At 36.6% G+C, this 27,581-nt stretch overlaps 1 protein-coding gene across 1 annotated transcript in view; it reads right to left on the reverse strand.

The window, feature by feature from the left end:
- Nucleotides 1–197: 197 nt before the first annotated feature.
- The window catches only part of LOC141296201 (double C2-like domain-containing protein beta), a 49,709-nt gene continuing 22,325 nt past the window's right edge, over nt 198–27,581 (reverse strand). Inside the window, exons 2-3 of the mRNA XM_073827477.1 lie at nt 3,673–3,752; nt 198–239 (exon numbers count right to left, since the gene is read on the reverse strand). Of these exons, the coding sequence (XP_073683578.1) occupies nt 198–239; nt 3,673–3,752 (122 nt within the window). The remainder of the gene's footprint in view (nt 240–3,672; nt 3,753–27,581) is intronic.

Here is a 27,581-nt window from a genome sequence, read left to right on the forward strand (position 1 = left end):
GACACATGAAAACACACTTGGAATTTGCAACAAAGCACCTAAAGAACTCTTAGATTGTGAGAAATAAAATTCTCTGGTTTGATGAACCTCAATTCCAAGCATCATGTTTGGAGAAAACCAGGAACTGCTCATCACCAGAGAATACCATCCCAAAAGTAAAGTGTGCTGGTAGCAGCCTCATGCTGTGGGGCTGTGTTTTAGCAGCAGGGACTGATGGACTTGTCAGAGTAGAAGATAAGCTGAAGACAGCAAAATATAGAGATTTTAATGAAAACCTAGTTCAGTGCATTCAGAACCTTAGACTAGGCAGAAGGTTCACCTTCCAACAGAACAATGACCTTAAGCAGACAGCAAGAGTGGCTTATAGACAACTCTGTGAATGTCCTTGAGTGGCCCAGCCACAGCCTGAGCTTGAACACAATCAAACATTTCTGGAGAAACCTAAAAATGTGCGTCTGCCCCCATCCAAGCTGACAGAGCTTGAGAGGTAAAGTGGTGAAGTGAAGAATGGTGCATTAAGGGTATGAATACTAATGCAATGCACTTATTTCTGTTCGTTAATTTGAATAAATTTGCTAAGTTGTCTAAAATCATATTTTTTGCTTTGTTATTATGGTGTATGGAGTGGAGATTGATGTGGAAAAAGTTATTTAATCTTCAATTTGATTTTCCAAAGCAAACACAAGCTAGGTTGATTGTCTGAGCATTATGTCATAATTGAAAGTGTAATGAAGTAGTAGAGCAGAAAAAAATTGGATGTGCAGGCAGGTGTTTGCTTTACAGAGCGATTAGAAGTCATCAAAGGTGACATTTGAGTGCTTAGTGTTAGATAGAATGAGAGAGTGAGAGAGAGACCCAGAGACCCAAATCAGTGGCTCCTCTGAGAGACCTCTGAGAGAGAGAGAGCCCTCTGCTACAAAGAGCTGCACAGCTGCTCATGCAGTGCATTTTGTAACTGAATAGACACTGACTAGATTTTGGTGGAAATCCTTCTTTCTTGCATTGGTGTTAGCGATTACACTGAGCAATGAGAGCAATTATAGTACAATCTGTTGATTGTCTGACTGCGTGAAATGCTCTTTTTCTTTGAAATAACATGTTCTGAAGAATCGACTTTAGAGAAGCCCTGTATAATTGGGTTGGTTTAGGGTCAAACCTGCCAGACACATTTTTAGGGGATATATGCATGCATCACAGCCCTTCAGTAAGACAACTGACAGATATTCAATAAGTTAAATAAACACCTTTCAATGCACACATTTGTCATAATCTTAAAAAAATAAATAAATAGAGAGTTCTAGGGAATGTGCACAATAAGGAGAATTTCTCACAGTCTCAGAGTTTAAGTCTGACAAATCTTTAAAGCACTATGTAAAAAAATATATAAAATTTTATATTTTATAAAATTATGTTATTATCATTAGCTTAAACTAAAACTTTGAAAAATGTTTTGTTAACTGTTTGTTAACATTAATAAAACTATAATAGTATATAAACAATACCTAATAACACCATTATAAACTCAAACTGCATTCTATGAAAGCCTATTTCCGCCACTGAATGAAAAACAAAAAAAGGTACTTGCAACTATTTATCTTACAATTCTGACTTTTTTTCTAAAAACTCTGTGATATAAACTTGCAATTCTGAGAAAGAAAGTCGCAATTTTGAGAAATAAAGTCTGAATTGCAAGAAAATCTTAATTTAATTTTAATCAGACTTTATTTTTTACAATTGCAAATTTATATCACGCAATTTTGAGAAAAATAAAGTCTGAATTATGAGATAAATAGTCGCAAGTAACTTTTTATTTATTTTTTGTTTATTTATTGCGAGATACAAACTTGTATGTGTGAGAAAAAAAGTCAGAATAGCAAGTTTTTATCTTGCAATTCTGACTTTTTTATAACTCAAGATATATATTACACAAATCTGAGAAAAGTGAGAATTGCAAGTTAATATGCAATTACGAGAAAAAAGGCAAAATTGCATGTTTTTTCCTTGCAATTCTGACTTTATTTCTCGCAATCATGAGTTTATATCCCTCTATTCTGACTTTATAACTCACAATTCTGAGTTTATATCACACAATTCTGAGAAAAGAGGTGAGACTTGCAAGTTTATATCATGCAATTCTGAGAAAAAATGTCAGAATTGTGAGATACAAACTTGTGTGTGAGAAAAAAAGGCAGAATTGCACTTTTTTCTTGCAATTCTGACTTTATTTCTCCCAATCATGAGTTTATATCCCGCTATTATGACTTTATAACTCACAATTCTGTATATATCACACAATTCCGAGAAAAGAAGTGAGAATTGCAAGTTTATATCATGCAATTCTGACTTTATTTCTTGTAATCATGAGTTTATAACTCGCAATTCTGAGTTTATATCACAATTCTGAGAAAATTAGTGAGAATTGCAAGTTTATATAATGTAATTTTGAGAAAAAAGGTAGAATTGCAAGATACAAACTTGTACATGTGAGAAAAAAGTCAGAATTGCAAGTATTTATCTCACAATTCTGACTCTATTTCTTGCAATCATGAGTTTATATTACACAATTCTGACTTTATAACTCACAATTGTGAGTTTATATCATGAAATTCTGAGAAAAGAAGTTAGAATTTTGAATTTATATCTCACAATTCTGAGAAATGAAGACAGAATTACAAGATGTAAACTCACAATTGCAAAAAAAGAAGAATTTTTCATCACCTGTGACACTGAAAAAATGGTGAAAATACAAGCAAGCAATCATATTAGAACATTAATATAATATATTGTGGTAAATAATATATTTAAGGTTGCTCCTTTCCACATAATTACAATGAATGGGGACTGAAGCTTTCAAAGGATGCAGAAACACCACTAAAGTGGCACATAAGTATCTAAAAAATAGTCATGGTTCGTCTTATAAACATTAAAAAGCCAAATTTGAAGTTATGTCAAACAGCTTGACATTTTAAGGGTTCCCCTCACACAATGCTAATAAATGGCTTCTGAAATTTTATTCTTGGATAAACTATCCATTTAAATGTAAATACCAGCTATACATGGTTCCCTATGTATGCAACAGAGAGCACCACTATTCAATATTCATTATTAAAAATTTAGAAGAATTCACAAGTTGTTCTTCCTGCAGCAGATCCTCTTGAAGCAGAAAAAATTGAGAATAAACAGCAAAAATTAAATAAATAAAACAAAACTATTGAAGTGTTGCGCTTTCATTGCAGCGTTTTGTACTTGAGGCAACAAAGGTACAGAGGTAGAGTGTGAGAAAACAGCACAAGAAACAGGAAGAAAAGATGAGAGAGAGTGAGATTGCTTGTAGCGTACCGCTGTAGGGACAAAGTCGGTCTAGACTGAATACTAAGCAAAACAGACAGCAGCAGATGCTAGCAGCAGTCTGTTGTCAGGGGAAATGCCTGCCACACGACAACAGAGAAAAGAGCACACTGGCAAACGGAGGCCAAAGGGATCCCCCTGGAGCACAACATTCCCTATTACAAAGAGGACAGAGCAAAATCTTTATAGACCCTATACAATACTAACAGGAGGAAGAAGTTTTAAGAAGTAGCCCACTGGCTGCAAAATGAGCATTTGGATTTGTGCATGTGAATCGGTCACACACTCAAATGCTAACCACCCTTTCCTGAGGGCGCTTCCTACCTTGGCTTTGTTGATAGTGCAGTGCAGGGCATTGTTCTCCTGATCATACAGAAGGCTGAAGTCCAGAGTGCCAAGCGTAGCTGCAAGGAAACAGACATAAACACATCAACAAAACAGTTCATCTCCAGGGCAGACTTCAGCATATGCACAGCAATTAGCAAGCTGTTTAAGCCATATTTTGCTCCTCCAGAGACCATCTGATGTCAATTGTACACAAAAAGGCAAAGAGCTTTCTCAATCTGGCAAGCTCTAATTTGAATATGATTGGCCTGCTGCTATCAGGGTTGCACACAAGGTACCAGGCTGCAGTGAGCACTTCTGATCTGTTGAATCAAATTCGATATTCTCAGTTTTGTTTGAGGCACTTAGTAGCAACTTGATGTCAATAAGAAAATCTGTGTAGTTAATATTGAGTTATGCTACAGTTTAATTTGGGGTCAGTAAGATTTTTTTTTTAAATTTTATTTATTCAGACAAATTACATTGATCTAAAATTCACAGTAAAGATTTTTTATATTGTTACAAAAGAGTTTTAAATACAATTTTAAATAAGTGCTATTCTTCTAAGCTTTATATTTTTAAAAACTATATTGAATAAACATCACCGTTTCCACAGAAATATAAGGCAGCACAACTGTTTTCAACATTGATAATAATAAGAAATGTTTCTTGAGTACTAAATCAGCAAATTACTATGATTTCTGAAGGATAATGAATATTTTAGAATAATAGAATGAAATGTATATATATATACACATGTATATATATGTATGAAAAAAAGAAGAAAAAAAAGTATGTTCATTTGAAATATAACTATGTTAAAGATGTTTGTGAAATTGGTTTGTTTGAACAGAAAACATTTTCCACTTACTTAAGAACAGAACAACACACACACTGCTGCAGCATTATAAAAAAAAACCCTCTACAAATTTGCTAGTTTTAAAAAGTCATTTCGATCCTGTTTTCATATTTAAAGGTCCACTAAAGTGCTTTAAAACACGCAGCGTTACATATGTATGTAACTTTAATTGAAACAGGAAGACAGGGCGAGACATATCAAGCCCCCTTTTTTAAATGGCCAATAGCGTCTCATTTATATTGCAACTTGGGCCTTGAAGCCACATTTGACAGCATATGACAGCCACAATCTCATCCATATCGCTATATAATAAAGCTTTCTGTTTAGAATTCAAATGGGTCTGATATTTTTTGTGGTCTGCACCAACTCGTGCATCTGATCCGCTCTGTGCTATTGTTTCTCTGGACCGGAGCAGACTGTGCGCGCTGCGGCAGTTTGCTTGACAGCGCAAAACCTGACTTCTTTCACCTCAATGGAATACATATGTACACTGTCTGAATCGTTTCCTATACCCTATATAGTGCACTACGTTCACAACGGGATGGGACGCTTCAGATTCTAGAGAGCATTTGATTGGACAGAAAGTTTGATGAGAAACTGAAGTTCAGGGTGATTTCATCAAAATCGTTGATCCATATTGGCGGAAGTCAAGAGATTTTATGTTTTGAATGCTTATATCTTGTAAATTTTAAAAACACACTAGCTTATACTGTAGATAACCTTAAGGCTAACATATTCATACTAAAAGCCAGAAAACTTCAATTTTGATTTCATGGGGACTTTAAGTTGAGCTATTTTTCACCAGAATGAACTGCAAAGTAGATCTGATGGTAAAAGTCAAATGTCCTGTTATGTGAAACTACAAAGGCTGTGACTTCGGGAAATTGTGTGAAAGACAAAGAAAAAGCAGTAGAGAAATGTTCCTTTTCTCTATTACCCTTCAAATTTTTAGACCTTTCCCACTGATAAGTGTCAAGTCAATAGTCCTGTAGTGTCACACTTCTGAAAGTGAACCTCCCTGCTGATTCTGCCTCGAATGAATGCGGCCATGAGAACCAGAGTCAAATCACTCCTAGCAGGTGGCCTTCAGCTCAACTTTGCAGAGAGCATCTTGAGTTCAAGGACGTCCATCATTAAACATACTAGAGCAATCAGCTAACCCTACCCTTAAACTAATTACCCTCAGCAAGAGGAAAAAATGCCGTTTGAATTTGTTGGACCTTAAAGGGATGAATTTCTTACTTCTGCTGAACACAGTAGAAGATATTTTGAAGAATGTGTGTAACTAAACAGTTTCTGTTACCCAATGACTCCCATAGTGTTTTTTTTTCATACTATGGAAGTCAGTGGCTACCCTCAACTGTTACTGGTTATCAACATTTTTTTTTTTTGCCATTTTTGCATTTTCCTGGTAGGACAGTGAGGAAGGGGATTGGGAGCTGGGATTCGAACTCGGACATCCAAAGTGCAACTGCGCCATTTATTGGCACGCTGCCCACGAGGCTATCAGCGCTGACAAAGTCTTTTATGTTCAACAGAAACTCAGGGTTGTGGAACAACTTGAGGGTAAGTAAATAACAGAATTTTCATTTTTGGGTGAACTATCCCTTTAATGTCATATGTCTGTGCGTGTACTATTATATGATGAGAGGAATCAGCGGGATTAAACCAGGCTTGTGTTTAATTACCCAAACTGCCACCAGCAATGCGTGACTTCAGTCTCTAATGCAGAGAGCACTGTCATCAGTGATGGGCTTTCCTCTTCTGCAATTATGATGACTTTTATTATCTCATGCTATTTTACCCATGGAGGCTATGAATAGATTATCATTGGTAAGGATGGAGGGAAAGGATGGACAGAGCAAACACACTGGTGCAAAGTACATCAAAAAAAAAAAAAAAAAGATGTCAGTTGTGTACGAAATGCTAGGTTTTGGTCATAGTTTGACAATTAGAGTTTATAAAGTTAATAAAGTTGTTATTTTTGTTTTCTTTCTGTGCATAGCTTCATAAAGTTACAGTTGAACCACTGATGTCACATGGACTATTTTAACTATGTCATTACTACCTTTCAGGGCCTTGAATGTGGTAGTTGCTTTGCTGTCTATGCAGGGTCAAAAAGCTCTCGGATTTAAATTTTTTTTATTGTGTTCTGAAGATGAACGAAGGTCTTATGGGTTTGGAATGACACGAGGGTGAGTAATTAATGACAGAATTTTAATTTTTGGGTGAACTATCCCTTTAAAATTTTATTATGTTGATAAATATTCTACTGTATAATAGCAATATATTCAGCAATATATTTTTGATTAGGTATGCAATGAACATCAAATAGCCCAGTACACATCAAAGAGTGCAGTAATCAGTAAATCAATGAACAGTAAAGCAGTAGTTTGAGCATGATTTATTCATGCTGATGTGCATGCTGGGAACCTAAGTCCTGCCGCAGACATCACTTTCATCTTTTAAGGCAAACTTACAGGGTTAGATCATCTAAAAAGTACAATTCTGTCATAAATTACAGAAATTACCCTCATGTCATTCCAAACCCAAAAAGACTTTTGCTCATCTTTGAAACACAGCTGAAGCTATTTTCAATGAAACCCGATTCCTGTCCCTCCACTGAAAGTCAATACAAATAAAACCAAGCTTTTCAAGCTTCTCAAAGTTTATAAAGACATCATAAAAGCAATCCATATAAATCGAGCAGTTTGGATTACTAACTTTTGCCAATATGGATCAATGATTTTTATGACATTACTTGCACTTCAGCTTCTCATCAAACTTTGTCCAATTAAATGCTCTCTAGAACACATTAAATAGATGCTGAATCCAAGTATATTAAAGAAACATTGTTGGTTTATATCATGATCCACATCAAATACGGTAAACGAAAGCTCAACCGTACTTATTTGAAACATGAAAACAAACCTCACTGGTTCTCAGCATCAAGCAAGCATGTTTGAGCATTCATTTACCATATTTATTTAATGTGCTCAAGGAAAAAAAAATGGGATTGAGAGATCTAGCCAAAGCTGAGTTGAGTGGACAGAACTGGTAAGTTTTTAACACATTGAAGAAGGATGAAATCAGCCCAAAATTGATTTTACAATAACCGTCCCAAATCCTTAAAATACATAATCTTTATATTTATATTAACTGTTATGGTTATGTCACTGCTATCACAGGGATTGACTGCAGTTCCATGTGCATTCAGACGTTATTCAACTTATTCTCACTCTGCTTTTTTATGTATGAAACAAATTGAGTCACAGCTGTTGGTAAATACTGACTGTGTGAATGTAGCCATAAAAATACTCTGAGAGGGACAAAAAGCATGTAAAATAGAAGGGTAGCAGGATTATCCATCTATTACCATTAACTTCAGGCCATGCTGCTATATGTTCACGTCAGCTGAAGAACGGCATTACACAACTTCACTCAACCTGTAATCATACACACACCCCTCACTTAGTTTCCCACTCTGGACCACTTGCACTTCAACAACATCCACCTGAAGAGCAGTTTCCAGAATTTGATTGAGAGAAAAGGCCAACCTGCAAAAAAACACACCTTGAAATTCCTCAGCATTTCTGCCCTCAAAGATTTCACATGAGCTACTTGAATGGGAATGGCTTCTTATCGAGGATGATTTCCCTCAAGCAACCTTACAAATGAGATGTCTAACATTGCGATTGCTTTGATCACAACAAAGTTGTTTTAAATTTTTGTCCACAAGACAGAAAATGTCAAAGTAATGAGCTTGCTGGTGAACAGTCATCTGGGATTATGTTTCCCTGTGGTTAGCTGCCAGTTTCCCAGCTTTTCAGGACAGACGGCATTATGGCCTCTGCCAATACAGCGGAAGGAAACAAACAGTGCTGGAATTAGCGAAAAACAAAATCGTATCCACTCCATCCTTGCCGGTTTAGTTATTTTGGGCTGTACACATGACCATAGTCTGGGCTTCTCGTTATTGCTGCAGTTTAAACTCTGAATTGGATGACAGGTGGTAATTAAGAGGAGGTATTCATGAGGATACATATTTAGACTTAAAAGAGTCACTGTAATTAAATACTCTATTAATTTGTGAAGACTCTCAAGATTCACTAACCTTATGATTTTTTTCTCTTGCCAGATAATAAAATCCCCAGTACTTGCACTGAATGAATAACAGAAGTCATATCTGGGGATCAGAATGCGTGTTTACACTTGGTCACTTCACTGATCAGATAACTATCTGACCAAGTGCAAAAACACATGGTGGATGCATCTAGTTGTTCAGGTCACATATGTAAATGCTATATCAGCATACAGATCATCATCAAATAATGTTGACATTTTCTCAGCTCAGTTTATGTTCAGTTCAGTTTTCCTCCATTTAAGGGTTAGCTCACCCAAAAAAGAAAATTCTGTCAGTTACTCATCCTCATGTTGCTCTATACCCGTAAGAACTTTGTTTATCCTTGGAAGACAAATTAAGATATTTTTGATGAAATCCAAGAGCTTTCTGACCCTACATAGACAGCAACGCAACTGACACATTCAAGGCCCAGAAAAGTAGTAAGCACATCATTAAAATAGTCCATGTGACATCAGTGGTTCAACCTTATTTTTGTGAAGCTACGAGAATACTTTTTTTCCACAAAGAAATCAAAAATACCGAAAATCGTTATTCAACAATTCTTCTTTTTCGTCTCACATGGACTATTTTATCAATGTTCTTACTACCTTTCTGGGCCTTGAGCATGTCAGTTGCGTTTTGTATCCGGGTTTGGAATGACATGAGGGTGAGTAATTAATGACAGAATTTACATTTTTGGGTGAAATACCCCTTCAAAGCTGAGATTACTACTTGGCACAAAGGACAATAAGACTTTTTATTTCATTTCACAATTTAAGGAATAAATTGTTACATTTTCCCCCGGTTTCACAAACAAGGCTTAAGCCTAGTCCTAGACTAAAATATAAGTCTGAGCTGTTTTAACTGAAAGAAACTTCCATTGACTGATCTTAAAATATATCAGTGCCTTTGTTTTGTCTCAAGATGCACACCAGTAACTTTTTTTTAAGCACGTTTCTAAAAATTACTTAAATGTCCTAATTAAACTATGGCCTAATCCTGGTTTAGTCTAAGCCCTGTTTGTAGGGCTGGGGGTAAACGATTATTTTTAAAATGATTATTCGGGCGATTATTTTATCGAATAGTCGACTATTCTAATGACTAATTAGATGATTTATCTTATTTTTTTTTAAAAACATAATTAGCAGTTTCCTCCTAAAAGATGCTCCCACATGGAAGTCATGCTGGTGTGGTATGCTAGCTCCATCTTGCAAAGGCTGCATATAACTATACCCTTACGTTTCTGGCTGTGTTTAAAATATTCCCACACCTTTCAGGTAGGACGGCGAGTTGTTTTCTGATGACAGGGCTTGACATTAAGCTTTGACATGTGCTTGTCCTTCGGACAAGTAAATCAGACATTCACTTGTCCGAGTAAAAAAAAAATTCTTGTCCAAGGCAAAAAAGAGCCTTTTTTTTGCCGTAAATTAATCTTTTCTGAAGCAATAGTCTCATCACTGCTCTATAAGGTCTTACTTTAATCAGAATATTTGTGATATTTGCCTTAAATTGATTCTTTTTAACTTTATTTTCCTAACCTTACTAAATGTGTCATCATTTATATTAAATTCTGAAATTTTATCAATACATTCAATTAGAATAACTAGACTCTGTATGGTTACCATTCAGATTAAATCAGTATCAACAAACTCCATCTTTCCACTGCACAGGAAAAACCCAGTCTGCATCGAAAATGCTATTTAAATGTATTTACTTAGACTGTTTAATGAAGATAAGAGGTTCCAAAAAAATACATTTACACAGTAAAATTGCAAATACATAAATAATGTTATAAGAATAATGTTGTACTTTTAACATATAAATCTAAAATGTTGAAAAAATGCAATACTTTTAAATATGAAACCGAACCACCAATAGGTGGCAGTATTGTCTTAATGAGTGAGTCACGGATTCAACCATAGACGGATTCAACTAGTTCGTTCACTGACTCACCCCATTCATTAAATTAAATGCTAAATCATTCAGTATTGAAACACCGCTGTGTGTTTGTCAGATTTGCGACTGTTCTGCTGCTTATTTCGTTAACAAAAACAGTCAGTGATGTGTCTAAAAATGTAAGTCAGTTAATATTAAATACTAGTTTATTGAACTACTGTTGTATAAAATCAATGTCACGTTTGCAATCGTAATGTTGCTTACCTATATAATATGTTATACAATATTTATCATTTTTTCTACCGCAGTATGTTTGTTTCTTTGTGTATGCTGTTGCGCCTATTAGTTTTAAAATTTCCGTGATTCAGATAGGCTGCACGAGCTTGATACTTGATACTGTCCGTTTTCAGTCACTATTTACTCAGAATCATTCTCACCAAAGTTTCGGTGCTACGCTAGTTATTGTTTGTTATTGGTGTATCAGGTTACTTGTCCGGTCGGACAAGTAAAATTCTCCTTCACTTGCCCATTCACAAAATCCACATGTCCCGGACAAGCGTTAATGTCGAGCCCTGTTTCTGATGACATGTATTGCTTGGGAGTGCAGGCTGCTGAACCTGAGAAGTGGACGGAGTTTCGTTATCCATGCTGCTTTGTTTTGGTCACCCACATGCGTCTGGTGAGTGGGCGTGATGTGTCGACTACTGGATTTGACGTCAACGTTTTTTTTAGAACCGAGTCGTCAACGCGTCGCTGCAGGCCTACCTGTTTGTGAAACTGGGCCTTTAAGTTTTCTTTTTTGTATTAGTTTAAGTTTTAGTATTTATTTTTTTTGTCATTCCTAGTATTTAGTTACATGATATTTTGTCATTCTATTCATAAATAGCTTTATTTATTTATCTAACAATAACATGTCATAAAATGATATACATTTTTTATGGTGTCAATGTTATTTTGCAGAATTTATATAAGACCAGACTTTAATCAGTAAAATGTTTTTTAAATCAAAATCCTTCACATGTACATAGTATAAAACCAATGACACATAAACAGTAAATTTAAAAAATGTTGTTTGAACATTAATGTGTATTGGTAGTTTGTGTACACAGCCACCCTACAATGATAACAATCCATCCAGTGGTATTTTTTTAATCTTTAAAATCAGGTCATTCTTAGCTTCTTGTTGTTGTGATGAAACACAGTTGATTGACATGAGCATCTTACCTTAGCCTCAGGTGCAGGGAAAGTCTCTAACTGAGCGATTGAGGTGTTCTGTTGTTGGATGTAATAATGAACAAAGCAGTAGTCATTTACTCCCGACATCTGAGCTGCTGAAGACGCGGAGGATTAGCGTTACTTTCGGTTTTAAAAGGGAAGCGCCGATCCTGATCTACATATGTGTCTATGTTCGTGCAAATTGTTCCTGATGCAGCTTCACCCACAGCAGAAGTTAATATAAGGTTTTTTTTTGCACCTTTGCAAATGGCCGTTCTTAATAATGTGCTTGTTGGCAAGTTTCGCCAATAAACCCAGCTAAATGCGTCTAAACACGGCTAAATGTGGCTAAAGTAAACATTAAACCTCGTGATCCCACAGCAGAGAGGGGCAGGGCGAGCAGAGCTCATTTGCATTTAAAGGGCCCATGTAATCAAATGAGCTAATATTTTGCAGAGCTGATTTTGACAAGGTAAAGGGTGTTTTTTTTTACACTACTATTGAGAATTTTGAACCAAAGTATATTACTGACTTTTTATTAAGACCATAAAGACCTTACCCCCTACCATATAAATAGACTCCGAAGCTGCAGCTGAAATCGGTCACTTGTTCACAGAATTAATATTTTCTGTATGCTGTATGCACGTAGTGGACTATATTGGGGATAGGGAATGATTCAGACAGTGTAAATATGCATTCTGTTGGGGTGAATGAAGTCTGGTTTCACTTTGTGTCACATGAACTGCCGCAGCATGCACACAGTCTGCTCCGGTCCTGACACACAATAGCACAGAGCAGACCATACACGAGACTCTGTGCAGAACACATAACGTAGTGGACACATTTGAATTCTACACAGAATGCTATTTTATATATATAATGCGATATGGCTGAGATTGTGGCTGTCAAATGTGGCCTTACCAAGCTCACCAGCTCTGGCCCAAGCTGTGATATAAAGAAAACGTTATTGGCTATTTAAAAAAGGGGGCGGGACTGCTGGATATGTTCCACCCAATGTCTTCTTGAAATGTCTGTTTTTAAAATTTATTCATGTTTTTTTTTAATTAAATAAATTTTTTAAAAATTAAAAAATTAAACATTTTGATAATGACCTTTTGGGAGGTCAATAATTCACAAGAAGCAATCATGGATGATAGACATGGACAGAGCAACTGCAATTATGGAGCGTTCAACAGAAAAATTTGTTGCTCTGCATTTTCTACAAAGCAACGATCCAGAACATCTTAGCAACTGCAGATCAACGCTGTTTGCATTGTGGTGTCAACTTCTGCATGGCGGAAAAATCTAGTTCATTCTTATCATGCTGTGCAAGCTAATTTTTATCATCCTGTTTGTGAAACAGACAGGTTTGAAACTCCTGGCTTATGGACTGATGTACATTCTTGTCTATGTCCAACAGAATTCTGTTCAACTTTATGGCTTATGTAGATTGTGGAGCTTGTGATTGCTTAGTGTGATATGTGTGACACACAGATGCCATTCCAATCAAGGTCTATTGCTTGCTCCGACGATCTCATTTGTCTTCTCATCTTCTGTAAAACCCCCACACATGGACATCACATTGCCACTCATTTATGACCAGAGACCCAGTCACCGCTCATTAAATCCACCCCAATTACGGCCAGTGGAAATATAATCAACATTGACTGATTTGATGGCCTCTGGTTACTTCCATTGTATCTGAGGAGATGCCAATATCCTCAGCACATTGTTAGTGTAACCTTTACATCCTGAGAGTACCTGGTAGAGAACAGCTGGGCCTGAGAGGATGTTTGCTGGTATTTGTAATCTCATGAACAAAAGTCCACATGGGAACACACCATGTTTTATCGTAAAACAAACTAGAATGCTATCAGAGTTCAAGGCTCACGGCAGTATTTGGATTTAACAGGAAGTCAACCGGCAGGGATGATAAAGCAAGCCGACATGAAGGGGAAGTAGTCCACGTGAAGGTCCTGGAGTTCAGATTACAAATATATATCCAACTTACTATCTGAACTCTTTGTGCTGTACACGTTTATGGCTTAATATGAGAGAATCATTCATATAATAGTGGTTCATTATTACAGACTGGAAGTGTGTGGCTCCTGCTCCCTATTAGGTGATTTCTTCTTAATGGAAAATGTGTGATGAGTTTATTTCATTTAGACATGTTCAGTTTCATAAAATCACTTGTGACATTCAGTGCAAATGACAAATCAAACAATACAAAATGCATCCAGACAGAACAAAAGATCTATCATAATCCTGTGTTTGAAAATGAATTTCTGCTGTATTTTCATTATCGCTGATGTTCTCCGGGGTATTCTTTTAAGCCTCCAAAATCTCCCTTGTCTTCGCAAATCGATTCATTTCACTTTCATGCAATTCAGAGAGGAGATTCCTGTTGATGAGGTTTAAAATATGTGACTGTTGACAATCAGTTTGAGTTGATCTTCAAAGGCTTCTTTAATTTGAACCCGAATAACAGCATAACAGCACAGGAAATTACAAAAAAATTATAACATTACACTTAACTTTTACACTTTCTGAAAAAGATATGAATGGTGTTTGATGCAAAACGTAACATCATTATGCTAAGGTGATCTGTGTGGTTGCTATACGGTTGCTAGAATGTTCTGGATGGATGCTTAGTGGATCAAGTCAACAGAGCACAACCTCAAGTCTATGATATTCTAGATATGGTCTCTCCAAGTTTATAGGGTTTATTTGCTGCTAGGTGAAACGACAGCACAGATTTCCTCAATAAACTGCACAATTTAAGGTCTCATTTATGTTCATAGCATAAACAGTGCAGCACAAGTTCTGCACCTAAACTTGATTCTTAGGGTTATAGTTTAGCATTAACATTAATTATGCTTGACTTAGCACAGATTGAACATAAAAATAAGCTTTTTTTAAGGAAAAAAAAAACAAAAAAACAACATCAACAAATATAACTTCAAGGAGCAATTAAGGGGGCAAGCACTAAGCAAGGCAACAAGCTTCAGACCAACTGTAGCAATGAGTAACTGAAACTTTTGTCATTTTAAGCTGATTTTAGCAACTGGCTGAAAAATCATGAAAACAACAACTAGTAATGTGATATGTGTTCTCTGTGAGGTGACAATGGCACACACAAAAGTTCGGTGTCATTATGTCAAAGCTTTGCAGAGATACAGTCTCAGACATAGTCTGGTATCATGCCTCAAATTTGTTGCGGTGCTACAGAAAAATAGTTTTGTCTATCAACATGAAATCCGTAACTTTTTGTCAGCACAGTCTGAAGATGAGCTGACTCAATTTTGGTGAAAATCAGACAAACAATCTAAGATAAGTTTGAAAAAGCAGGTTTTTAACAGAAACCAAAATGGCGGATAGGAAGTTTGATATCCATGTTGTCAGCAAGACCCAATGAATATTTCGAGACCAGTTTCATTTTGATATTAATATAATTGATAATATTAAATTATAAAGGCCAATGCAATCAGAAGCTATTAGCATTTTTGGAAATTTCATTATTAACGGTTAATGAATGGTTTATCACTTTTGACCAATAGGTGGCTGTAGGATTTCAGCGCGAATCAGACAATTCAGGAGATTCGATTAGAAGTAAAAACACTTCTACAGCCTCAAACTCCACAAATTCCAGCAACTCCAGCATGACCAGCATGTCGTAAAATTTGTCATTTGACACCCTGGCTCAAGCCAGCCTGAAGCAAACCTAACTAACTAAGAACTCGCAACATTAACACAAAAGGACACTTGTTCATAATCGCAAGGAAGGAGATTGTCAAATTTGGAGCAAGTAACTAAGATTAATTGTCAAAGAGATGCACATCCTGAACATCACATGACAATCATTAGAGATTTCAGTTGGTGGGCTCTCCCCCACAGAGGACAGAGCCTGAAATTCCTTCTACACCCTCTTGACCTCTTTGTTTCTCACAGAACACATCCTTATGGTCACAATATGGCACAGGAAACTGCCTTTCCATATATACACCTTAAATGTGTAAAAGAACTTAGGAGCAACTCATCATTTCTATGTATAACTTCCTATCACTTATGTAACTCACACATTTGTCTATTATGTTTTAATCACTCATTGTGTATGTCCCTTTTGATAACTATTGAATAGTTTAATGGTTTATATTGGTGTTTGGTATGCATGGTCTTGAAATTGCATTCTTGAAATGTTTCTATAATTCAATTCTTTGTAAAATGTATTTTAGTCTTGTTATCGAAATCATGTCCAAATTTAACTTTGCCAAGAGCGGGAAAGTTGGGACGACGGGACTGATCAGATAACATTGTGATTTATGGTTGGGAGGAGGAACCAGCAGTACCCCGACTTAGGACAATGTTCTAATTGGTCAAGACACCATTTGGGATGTGTCCAAAAGCTGAGTTTAAATACCCAGGACACCATCAAATCACGCTCTTACTCTTCTCTTACACGCTTACTCCATACTCTCGCTCTCACTCTCTTACGGCTTCGTGCCGCCGCGTCTCGACGCTGCCTGGCCTGCATGCCAGCCGCTCCTCTAAAGGAAACATGAGGAGATCCTTACACTTCTGTCTTTTACTTTAATTCTTTTTATTTCTTTCCATTGAGAGTTTCGTGTTCTAGTTAAGTTTTGCTGCAAGCCGTGACCCAAACGTCTGTGCTGATCCGAACTCTAACCAGCGCACAACTCCGCATCATCAGGCAACGCCCAAGAAGACATCACATCGACCGACCACCAACCAATTGACAACCTCGGGAAGGCCTCTTTCTGGAGCGACGCGCGAAAGGAGTTCCCTCGGCACAGAAAAAGGCAACGCAAGTAACCTCCAGGTTCTAACTGAACTGGTGCATTTGATATAAAGTTTAATAACCTCTTTGAGAGACTCAATACGAGGGTTAATTAAGTGATTGATGGTTGTTCAGGTCTAAGCAATTACACATATTGCTATAAACTTGGGACTTCATATTTTCATTCCTTTAAACTCATTCTTTCCTCACTTTCTCTTTCTGCAACCTGTGTGAATGCGTGTGTTTATGTTAGATTAGTTTGTATGTGTTAGGTTTATCCAATAAAATCGTATTTTTATTAGAAAAGATAAGTATCTTGTGTTTTGTGCTTACAAGTTAATGTCTTAAACTGCCGATTTTGCTACTGTGCTAATATATAGTGTTTTCACTATATTCTGGATAGTAATATCCATTGCAGAGTTTCTGCTGCACGGCTCGTTTAATGAATCGCGGGTCGACTCTGAACAGCCGTAAAACAGCGATTCTGTTCAAATTCCCTATTGAATCATATTCGATTCCCTTTGAGCTAAATTAAATGTACTTAATCCCTTACATGACGCTGTTACCAAATTGATGCGGTCAGTGTGAGGTGACAATGACACGCAAAATTTGGTGTTTGCCCACTGATAAAGAAATGATCAGTCTATTATTTTAATGGTAGGTTTATTTGAACAGTGAGAGACAGAATAACAACAAAAAAATCCAGAAAAACCCATTTAAAAAAAGTTATAAATTGATTTGCATTTTAATGAGTGAAATAAGAATTTGACCCCTTCACAAAACATGATATGAGCCCTTTGCAAAACCCTTGTTGGCAATCACAGAGGTCAGACATTTCTTGTAGTTGGCCACCAGGTTTGCACACACCTCAGGAGGGATTTTGTCCCATTCCTCCCTTTCTCCAAGTCATTAAGGTTTCGATGCTGACGTTTGGCAGCTCAAACCTTCAGATTCCTTCACAGATATTTTATGGGATTAAGGTCTGGAGACTGGCTAGGGCACTTCAGGACCTTAATGTGCTTCTTCTTGAGCCACTCCTTTGTTGCCTTGGCCATGTGTTTTGGGTCATACCCATCCATGACACATTTTCAATGCTCTGGCTGGCTTTAATGCCCTAGCCCTGACGATACATGGCCCCGTCCATCGTCCCTTTGATGCAGAGCAGTTGTCCTGTCCCCTTAGTAGAAAAACACTCCCAAAGCATAATGTTTCCACCTCCATGTTTGACGGTGGGGTTGGTGTTCTTGGGATCATAGGCAGCATTCCTCCTCCTCCAAACACGGTGAGCTGAGTTGATGCCAAAGAGCTCAATTTTGGTCTCCTCTGACCACAACACTTTCACCCAGTTCTCCTCTGAATCATTTAGATGTTCATTTGCAAACTTCAGATGGGCCTGAAAATGTGCTTTCTTGAGCAGGGGGACCTTGTGGGCATTGCAGGATTTTAGTCATGGCGTAGTGTGTTACCAATTGTTTTCTTGGTGACTATGGACCCAGCTGCCTTGAGATCATTGACAAGATCCTCCCATGTAGTTCTGGGCTGATTCCTCAAGATCTTGCATTGAGCCCCAGTCTGAGGGAGAGTGACAGTTATTTTGTGATTCTTCCAACAACTGTTGTCACCTTCTCACCAAGCTGCTTGGCGATGGTCTTGTAGCCCATTCCAGCCTTGTGTAGGTCTACAATCTTGTCCTTAACATCCTTGGACAGCTCTTTGGATTTGGCCATGGTGGACAGTTTGGAATCTGATTGATTGATTGCTTCTGTGGACAGGTGCCTTTAATACAGGTAACAAGCTGAGATTAGGATCAAATACTTATTTCACTCATTAAAATGCAAATCAATTTATACATTTTTATAAATGCATTTTCTGGATTTTATTTTTGTTGTAATTATTTCTCTCACTGTGAAAATAAACCTACCATCAAAATGATAGACCAATAATTTCTTTGACAAAATCAGTAGCAGATCAAATATTTTTCCTCACTGTATAACACACATCTAGTTTGGTCTCAATACGCCAAACTGCTGCAGAGATATAGCCTCACATCCAAATTTGTTCACCAATAACGGTTTGACGAATCAACTTGAATTCCATAACTTTTTGCTAGTGTGGTATAAAAAAAGATTATCTTTTTTTGGTGAAAAATCAGACAAATCAGAGGATGATGTAGAATTTCACATTTTGGTGTAAAAAAGAGGAATTCTTGCTTCTAAAATGTATGGTTCAAACGTTATAAGCATAAACACGAGTGGGAATTTAGACAAGTGGTGGCACTAGAGAGTTTGAGTAAGAGACTCCACACTTGCTATAGGTAATGTTGAGACTGTCCTCTATCTGTGTGCCAAATTTAATAACTTTACCGCAATCAGTTCCTATGGGCTGCCATAGACTCAAGAGCGGAAGAATAATAATAATAAGAAGAAAATCAACGGATACAATAGGTGCCTAAGTACCTTCTCATTAAAATGGCTAGTTATTTTAAACCTTTTTGATTTTTGTCTATTTTTTTGTTGTCATAATGTAAACATTATTAGACTGAAATTGAGATTGCTAAGAAAAGTTAGTTATTTTAAAAACTAAACAAATGATTAAAATAACTGCTCTGGCCACTTCAATGAAAGCATTATTAGATGTTCAAATGTTTCACATTCAATCTAAGAAAGAAAACTAAACAAAACAAATAGCAAAAAATAAACAATAAACATTGAATCTTACACACTGTTTTTTTAAATTATGATATGAAGAACAGATAAATTAGAATCTATATATTACAGAGAGAGAGAGAGAGAGAGAGAGAGAGAGAGAGAGCGAGAGAGAGAGAGAGAGAGAGAGAGAGAGCGAGAGAGGAGGGAGGGAGGGAGAGAGAGAGAGATTCATTCATGGCTGGGCCCCAGTGTGATTGCAGTTAGATCTGGGCATCCATTAGTCTTTCTCTCTATCAACACCCTGCAAGACAAAGGTCTGCTCAAAGGCTCTAACGATTTTCTTATTGATGGTGAGGGCAGCACAGGAGATGAACAGCAAATAACTGATTTAAAAAACACTGCACTGAGATCGCATTTCTGTGATACATGTTCCCACATGTGGCTATTCATGAATCTGCAAAGAAGCATGTATAGCCCACAAACACAAAAAAACAAGCAGACCAGAAGCTAGCCATATGGACACAGAAAGGAAGTGCCCAATCCTTGCCATAATACCATCTCTTATCTCTGTCACGACGGATGGGCGTGCTTGCGATCGGTGTCCTTGTCATGTAATTGCCCTACCAGAATGGACAGCCTGACAGGCACTTTGATGAAAGGTTAGATATGTGCTCGGGCTGTAGGAGAGGCCGGCTATGGTGTGACTGATCAGAGCAGGACCAAAGGTAGTTTCAGCCTCAGACAGCACCGCCCACGGACCTCCCACTGACCGTCTGATGCAGACGACACACAAAACCAGCAGGGCTACAGGAAAACCAGGCAGTTTCAATCTGGTTGGCTGGCTTTCTAGGAATCTGGGTGGACAGGTTTTATTAGTTCACCTGGATATGATGTTGTATTTACAAAGTAGCAGGCTGATATAATGTGTGCTTCAGAGGAAGAACAGTTTTACAGTCAGGTCCATATATATTTGGACACTGACACACTTTTCATAATTTCGGCTCTGTATGCCAATAGAATAGTTTTAAAATGATACAATCAAGATGAAATTGAAGTGCAGACTTTAAGCTTTAATTCAAGGGGTTGAACAAAAATATAACATAAAATGCTAAGTTCCTGATATCTCTCTGATGCATTTCTTTTGTTTTTGAAGCCTAACAATTGTCTGTTTTACTTGCATGCAGAGCTCCTTTGACCGCATGATGGGTTCAGAGCAACAGCTTCCAAATACAAATGGCACACTTAGAATCAGCTCCAAACCTTTTACCTGGTTAATTGATGTAGAAAAAATGAAGGAATAGCCCACAACTGTCCATAAAACAGCTTTTGAGTCAAGTGTACAATTACTTATGGTCCCTTGAAAAAGGGGGGAGGTAAAGAGCTGTAATTCCTTAACCTTTCTACCAATTTGATGAGACTGCCCTAAAAATTATAGCTCAGAGTGTGCACTTTAAGCCCATATTCATTGTATAACTGTAACTTGAATATGTTTTGGTCAACAGCTAAAATAATACAAATTTTGTCAGTGTCCAAATATATATGGACCTGACTGTATTTGTTTGATTAATTTTTTGTACAGCTGGTTGGAGACAGTTGAAGTAGTTTTAAAAAAATCCCCCTACTATATATAGTATTAATTAACAATATTAAAATCTCACAATACGATAATATCTTGACATGAAGTCCACGATACAATATTTATTGCAATATTTAAATAATAAAGACAAATGAAGACTTGGAAAAAAAAAAAACATTTTGTACATTTTAAAGTTAAATTATTCTATCTAATGCACTTTGAGAGTTAAAAGAATTAAGAGCTCCAACCCATGTTTTTAAAAAAAAAAAAAAAAAAACTTAAGCCAGAAAAAAAATTAGTGCATTGACTTAAATTAAAATGAATATTTCATAGGTATATAATTTTTTGCTTTACACTACAGGAGTGAAACTACAATACTTCTTTCATTTCTACACTTGAAAAAGATATTTTGAATTTGGACTGCAGTAACATTACTCACTTAAACAGCTAGCTGTCAGCAATTCATACTGCAGCTTTTATTTTGACTGAAAACTCCAGCTTCAGTAAAAACAGGCTTACAAAACGCATCTCACTACAAATCTAGTGAAATGCTGTAATCATCTGCCATGAAGAAAAACAAAAACAAAGAATAACTGGTGGCCAATGCATTCCCAAAAACGTGCTTAACTCACAGCACATGCAATAAACAAGTTCACTGCATTCACAATGAACTGAGCCGTTCTAAGGTGCAGAAAACACCGGATCACAAGCTGATTGCCTATATGAAGTGTGCTTTTCTTTTCAAAATGTGCAGAAAAAACAGACTTAATGGAGGGATTAAGCCATATTATTCTTTTGGTTTTAGTCATTTGACACATACTGTGCCAAAACACAACTTTAAAGACCTTTTATATTAGAAATAAAAGTTTAAATATATTTTAAAATCTACACTTTTTGCCTGGAATACCTGTCGATTCATATCATCATGCGATCACGATGATATCAAGACAACAATATTGATAATACCGTTACATCCCTAGTATTAATATATAAATTACCTCTGCCCCAAAACAGCATGCAAAAACAAAGAAACTTAAGTTGGTTGCTCTAAATGTCTGAGAGATGGTCTCTCTTGGGTAATAGGTTAGTTCCCTTTCAGGATAAGCTGATCTGTCCACATAAATGTAGACTAAAGATGGCCTAGAAGATACAAGTTTACATAACTTTCAGGTGTTTCAGAGTGTTTTTTTATTCTCACCATCACCAAGGCTGCATTTATTCATTTAACTACTTTGTAACCTTGACAGCGAATTAATGAAAAGCCACTCACTTGACAAAAAAAAAAAAAAAAAAAAAAAAAAAAAAGAAATTACAAAAGGTCTCAAATGCTCACCAAGACTACATTTACTTGTCTTGCACTCCGTCATTTATTAATTTATTTGAAACAGAAATATTTTGCAATATAATTCTATAATATATGATATAATGTAATCATTTTTATTATTCACTTTTACATGGTGTTTGCATATAAATGTGTCTTAGCAGTGTGTGGACACAACCACCCTTCAATGACAAAAATTCAGCATTCACTCTTTTTTTTATCCCTAAAAAACCTAAATTATCAAACCGTTTTGATTTTCTGAGCAAAATTACATCATACTGCTCAGGCCCCGCCCACAACTGCTGACAGACTGTCCCGTATTAGCATTTCTGCATTCAGCCAGTTGTACACGGTTCACCATTTTCTCCGCCCTCGAGCAGCTGTAGTGATAACAATATCTCGTAAACAATGCAGGTGTTTAGTAAATTGGATGTAAAAGTTAACATAAGAGACTTCATTCTCTCCTGACATCAGAGCCAGTGAGGACACAGTGGATTAGTTTTGTTTCTGATGGTAACACACCCCTGAATACACAAACAACAGAAGAGAGGGGCAGGCTGAGCAGTTTGCACATTATTATTTAAAGAGACATACCAAAACGGGTCGCTGTGAACATAGCTGTTTTTGAAGGTAAAAAGGGTGTTGTTTTACATGATCGTTGAGGAATTGTTACAGATATTTCATGAAGACCCTAAAGAGTGGAAAATGTGCATCCGATTAATGTCCCTTTTAACTAATGCATCCTTGCTGAATAAAACTACTCAAGACAAAAACATTTTAAACAAACAAAAACTACAACTGTACTGTCTCTTACTGATCCCAAACTTTAGCACATTACTGTATGTGTGGAGAGTGTATTTAATAGAATTGGATGTCACCTGTCATTATGTGTCTGTATGTGACTCAGGAAATGACAGAGGGCATGACAAATTAGACTAGACACACAGCACAGAACAGTGCCAAAAGCAGCACTGTTTAAGTCTTCTTTTTATGCTGTGCTGGCTGACATGACAGTTTTGAACTTAGGAGTGTAGATAACATTAAAACATTACTCAGATCCCTTAAAAAGGAATGAATTGAAATAGACGGGAGGTAAAATATGCAACATCTTAAGAAAGAAAGAAAGAAAGCATGGACTTACTGTTATCCTTAGAAAATCTTGAAATTGAAAATGCCTGTGGCAACTATGGTGCCCTAAAATATACAGAGAAATCATTTATAATGGCCTCTGTGTGGAATCTTGTTTATTGTTTTGTTTTGTTGATGGGCTACATATGAAGGCCTCTACGAAACGTCCAGGTTTCTCATTTTAGAGAGAAACTGTAAGAGTGTAAGTGCCTCTAGATTGCTCGTACAGAGCAAATGAAACCACTTCTATTAGTTGCTGCTAAAATGTTAATAAATATATTTGTATTGCTATATGCATATGAATTACTGAGACATGCACCGTAAATGAAAAGTAATTCATACTTTGGCATAATGGGACCCACAAAATCTAGACATCGTCTGCCTTTGTTTAGGTATAAAAATATCCCTCATCTTCTTCTGCAAGGTTTGTTTTTGAGTAAATGAGAGATGGCCTGGAAGAGCAAACACAACCCACCCCTGCTTCTGTTGTCTGGAGCATGTCTGCAATGCTCCGTCCTCCATCGAGGGATTGATGCGTCCCCACGGCCTGCATTGCTGATAGAGGTCTAATACTCTATGTGTGTCTTGGGAAGGGCAGACCAATGAATCAAAGAATGACATAAGACCGACTGCCAAGAATAAAGAGAAAGTGAGATCCCGTAGGAAAGAAAAATGACTTTATATCTCAATTGTTTTCCTAGATAGCAATGAGATGAAAGAGCAAATTAGATGTTTGGCTTTAGCCCCAGAATGTCTCCTCTAGAGGTGCAGAAGAGATTTCAACAATGACCTAAACTGTACTCAGACTGGTGAAAAATACAAGTGCCTGCATATTTGTATGAACAAAAATGTTTCCTATCAACCTTTTCCAAGATCAAATCATTTGGGCTATGCTAGCTAATCACCTGATTTGCTGAAGTGATGGTGCTGGCATAACGTCTTTGAAAGCTACTTCAGACTTTTTCTTCAGGGCACTAAGCACTCCACAAACCGTATATTTTAAAGGGCACCTGTCATGCAAAATTCACTTTTACATGTTGTTTAAACATAAATGTGTGTTGGCAGTGTGTACACAACCACCTTACAATGATAAAAATCAGGCTGCTCCCTTTTTAAAGTCCAATAAAGTGCATCCATCCATAATAGAAAGTGTCTCACACTGTATTCTGTAGCGAATCGATGCATTTTTATAATAAAAATATGTATATTTTCGTACACGGAAGCAGCTCTGTGCGGATGACGTAGGCGTTACACATGCGTGAGTCTTGTAAAAACCGACATTTGTTTATAGGAGTAAAGGAAGCAACGTTTCCTTACTTTATCAAAGAAAAACCAGTCTCCTCTTGGGTTATATCAAAATCCTCCAACATTTTTCGTTACAAGTCCTTGTTTTGTACTTCTAATTTGTGACCGTTGTTTTGTTTCGGTTTCTCTGCTGCACGTCCGTGTTCTTCAATAAAGTGATTATTACGTTTTAAATATGGATATTTTTTCTTACAAAAACGCACTGATTCGCTACAGGAGACCTTTATTAACCCCCGGAGCCATGTGACACACTTTTATACATGGATGCACTTTATTGGACTTGTTTTGGACTGATAAAGAGAAACATTCACCCACTGCCATAATAATGCTTGGGAGAGCCAGAACCATTTTTAATATAACTAATATAACTTTAATATAACTCTTCCCATATAAGGAGGAATTCATATAGACCTAGGATGCCTGGAGGGTGAGTAAATAATAGGCTAATTTTCATTTTTTGGTGAACTAACCCTTTAAAGGAGTAGTTCACTTTTAGAACAAAAATTTACAGATAATGTACTCACCCCCTCATCCAAGATGTTCATGTCTTTCTTTCTTCAGTCGTAAAGAAATTATGTTTTTTGAGGAAAATATTTTAGGATTTCTTTCCATATAATGGACTTCTATGGTGCCCCCGAGTTTGAACTTCCAAAATTCAGTTTAAATGCAGCTTCAAAGGGCTCTAAATGATCCCAGCCGAGGCAGAAGGGTCTTATCTAGCGAAACAATTGGTTATTTTCTAAAAACATTTACAATTTATATACTTTTTAATCTCTATACAGAGTATACACAGAGCTAGACAAGACGAGCATTTGAGGTTAAAAAGTACATAAATTGTAATTTTTTTTTTTTTTTTTTTTAAATAACCAATCATTTTGCTAGATAAGACCCTTCTTTCCTCGGCTGTGATCGTTTGAAGCCATTTGAAGCTGCATTTTGGAAGTTCAAACTTGGGGGCACCATAGAAGTCCATTATAGAAATATTATTATAGAGAAATCCTGAAATGTTTTCCTCAAAAAACATAATTTTCTTACGACTGAAGAAAGAAAGACATGAGTACATTATCTGTAAATTTTTGTTCTGAAAATGAACTACTCCTTTAAGTTTTAGTTGTGAAATAACCAGTAATTATTGATGTTAGACATTTTAAAGCAACACATTTCCACTAATTTCTGTTATGTTTTCCGCACAACTATCACAACTATACAGCTGTTTGAAAGTTTTTATTATTGTACATCATTCATTTCCAACATAGGCTCTCTGAAAAAACCTACATTTCTGCAAAACTAAAAAAAATCCCAAACCTCTAAATACAATTCACCGTTTAGGCTTGGGTTTGGTGAGGGGGTATTTCCAAAGCATTAACCTTTTAGTGACACTCCCCAGACATTTGAATTCTGAACCACCATAATAACTACCTGAAGCAATGTAATAAAAATGCAGCAATACGTGCCTGCACCAACGTAATAAAACGTGGCCACAGTCACATACTGAATGTGTGTTTTAACGACAGTCACTAGGCATTTTACTTTGAAACTGCTGCGAAATGTACAGTAAGGTATTTAATAACAGTGTTGCAGAAATGTCACCACAAGTACGTATTTCCGTTGTGCCTGGGTTGCAAGCTGTAAGTTTGTGCATTATCATTTTCCACCATTTGTCTGGGTTGTTCATTTCAGATAACTCTGACTGGTAAGTAAAGGCAAGCAGACTAAGCTATGAAGTGGGCAAGACTTAGTCAAAGTGCATGAGACTACCACCTCTGAGTGATACAAACGTTCTCTTGGATATTATGGATGAACAGTAGAAAGTTGAATGGATTAACATAGACGCTGTACATTACAACATTACAGCATCAGTGTATTTTCTCTTCACTAAGCCTGACAATTAAGATAAGTCTCCATTATCAACCATGACATTAGTCTTGCCATCAATCTCTTCTATAGCTCTCCAGAAATGTAGCTTAGCAACATCTCATCAAATATGCTGTGTCCGTTTCATGATCCCCAAAATATATATTAGAAACTTCATCAAACAGAAAAAGTTTGTAATGATTCACAAGAAGAAAAAAAAATACACATCAGAAAGTAAATTTTTTTTCTGTGTTTGTGAGTTTGTGAAATAACAGTGGTCCCTCCACCTCCTCAGCAAACATCTTCTATCTGTGGAAAGTGCACCTGTAGAGTGCTTGTCAAAATAACCTTGAATCGTAAAAGGCGGCCAATCTGTCAAATTACAGCAGAAAAATAAAGAGGCCATTTCCAGAGTGATGGCTCTGTGGTTTTAGGCATGACCAGGAATTTTCTACTGTGTTTGTGTGTTCCTGTCAGAGACGAAACAGAGGCAAACAGAGAAAGTGTGTGTGTGTGTGTGTGTGTGTGTGAGAGAGATGATTAAAGAGGGGGGAGGACTCTTGACAAGCCTGCAATGGAGGATAGAACCAGATGACTCTTCCCCCTCCTTCAGTAAACATTTCTGGAAAAAGACAATTAGCACCGGAATCTTTTATCACCCAGCCCAGCCGCAGCGGTCGATACAGATTAGCTTTATATATAGACCTGTTTTCCAGTCTTTTTCAGAAAAAATGTGCCTGATATATTGTTCATTACTACTGGGAAAATTAAATTATAATAGATACTGATAATTTAATTAAATCCACTAATTTCAGCTTGTCATTTATAGTATTTTTCCTCTAATGCATGCAAATACCCCTTTTTCATGTACAAAGAAAGCTTTATAATTTAAGGGGGCGTTCGGTCCTCCTACGCGATTTTGTAATTGTTAGTCTATGTAAATACCAGTCAGAAAAAGAATAGAAGTTAAGGTTTTTGAGGAAAACATTAAAAAAAAATTTATATAGTGGACTTTAATGGGACCCAACAGGTTGAAGGTCCAAACTGCAGTTTCAGTGCAGCTTCAAAGGGCTCCACACGATCCCAGCTAAGGAAGAAGGATCTTATCTAGCGAAACGATTGGTCATTTTCAAAAAAAAAAAAAAAAAAAGTATATACTTTTTAACCACAAATGCTCATCTTGCAC

The sequence above is a fragment of the Garra rufa genome, chromosome 21, assembly GCF_049309525.1.
Source record: "Garra rufa chromosome 21, GarRuf1.0, whole genome shotgun sequence".
In the NCBI taxonomy this organism is placed as follows: domain Eukaryota; kingdom Metazoa; phylum Chordata; class Actinopteri; order Cypriniformes; family Cyprinidae; genus Garra; species Garra rufa.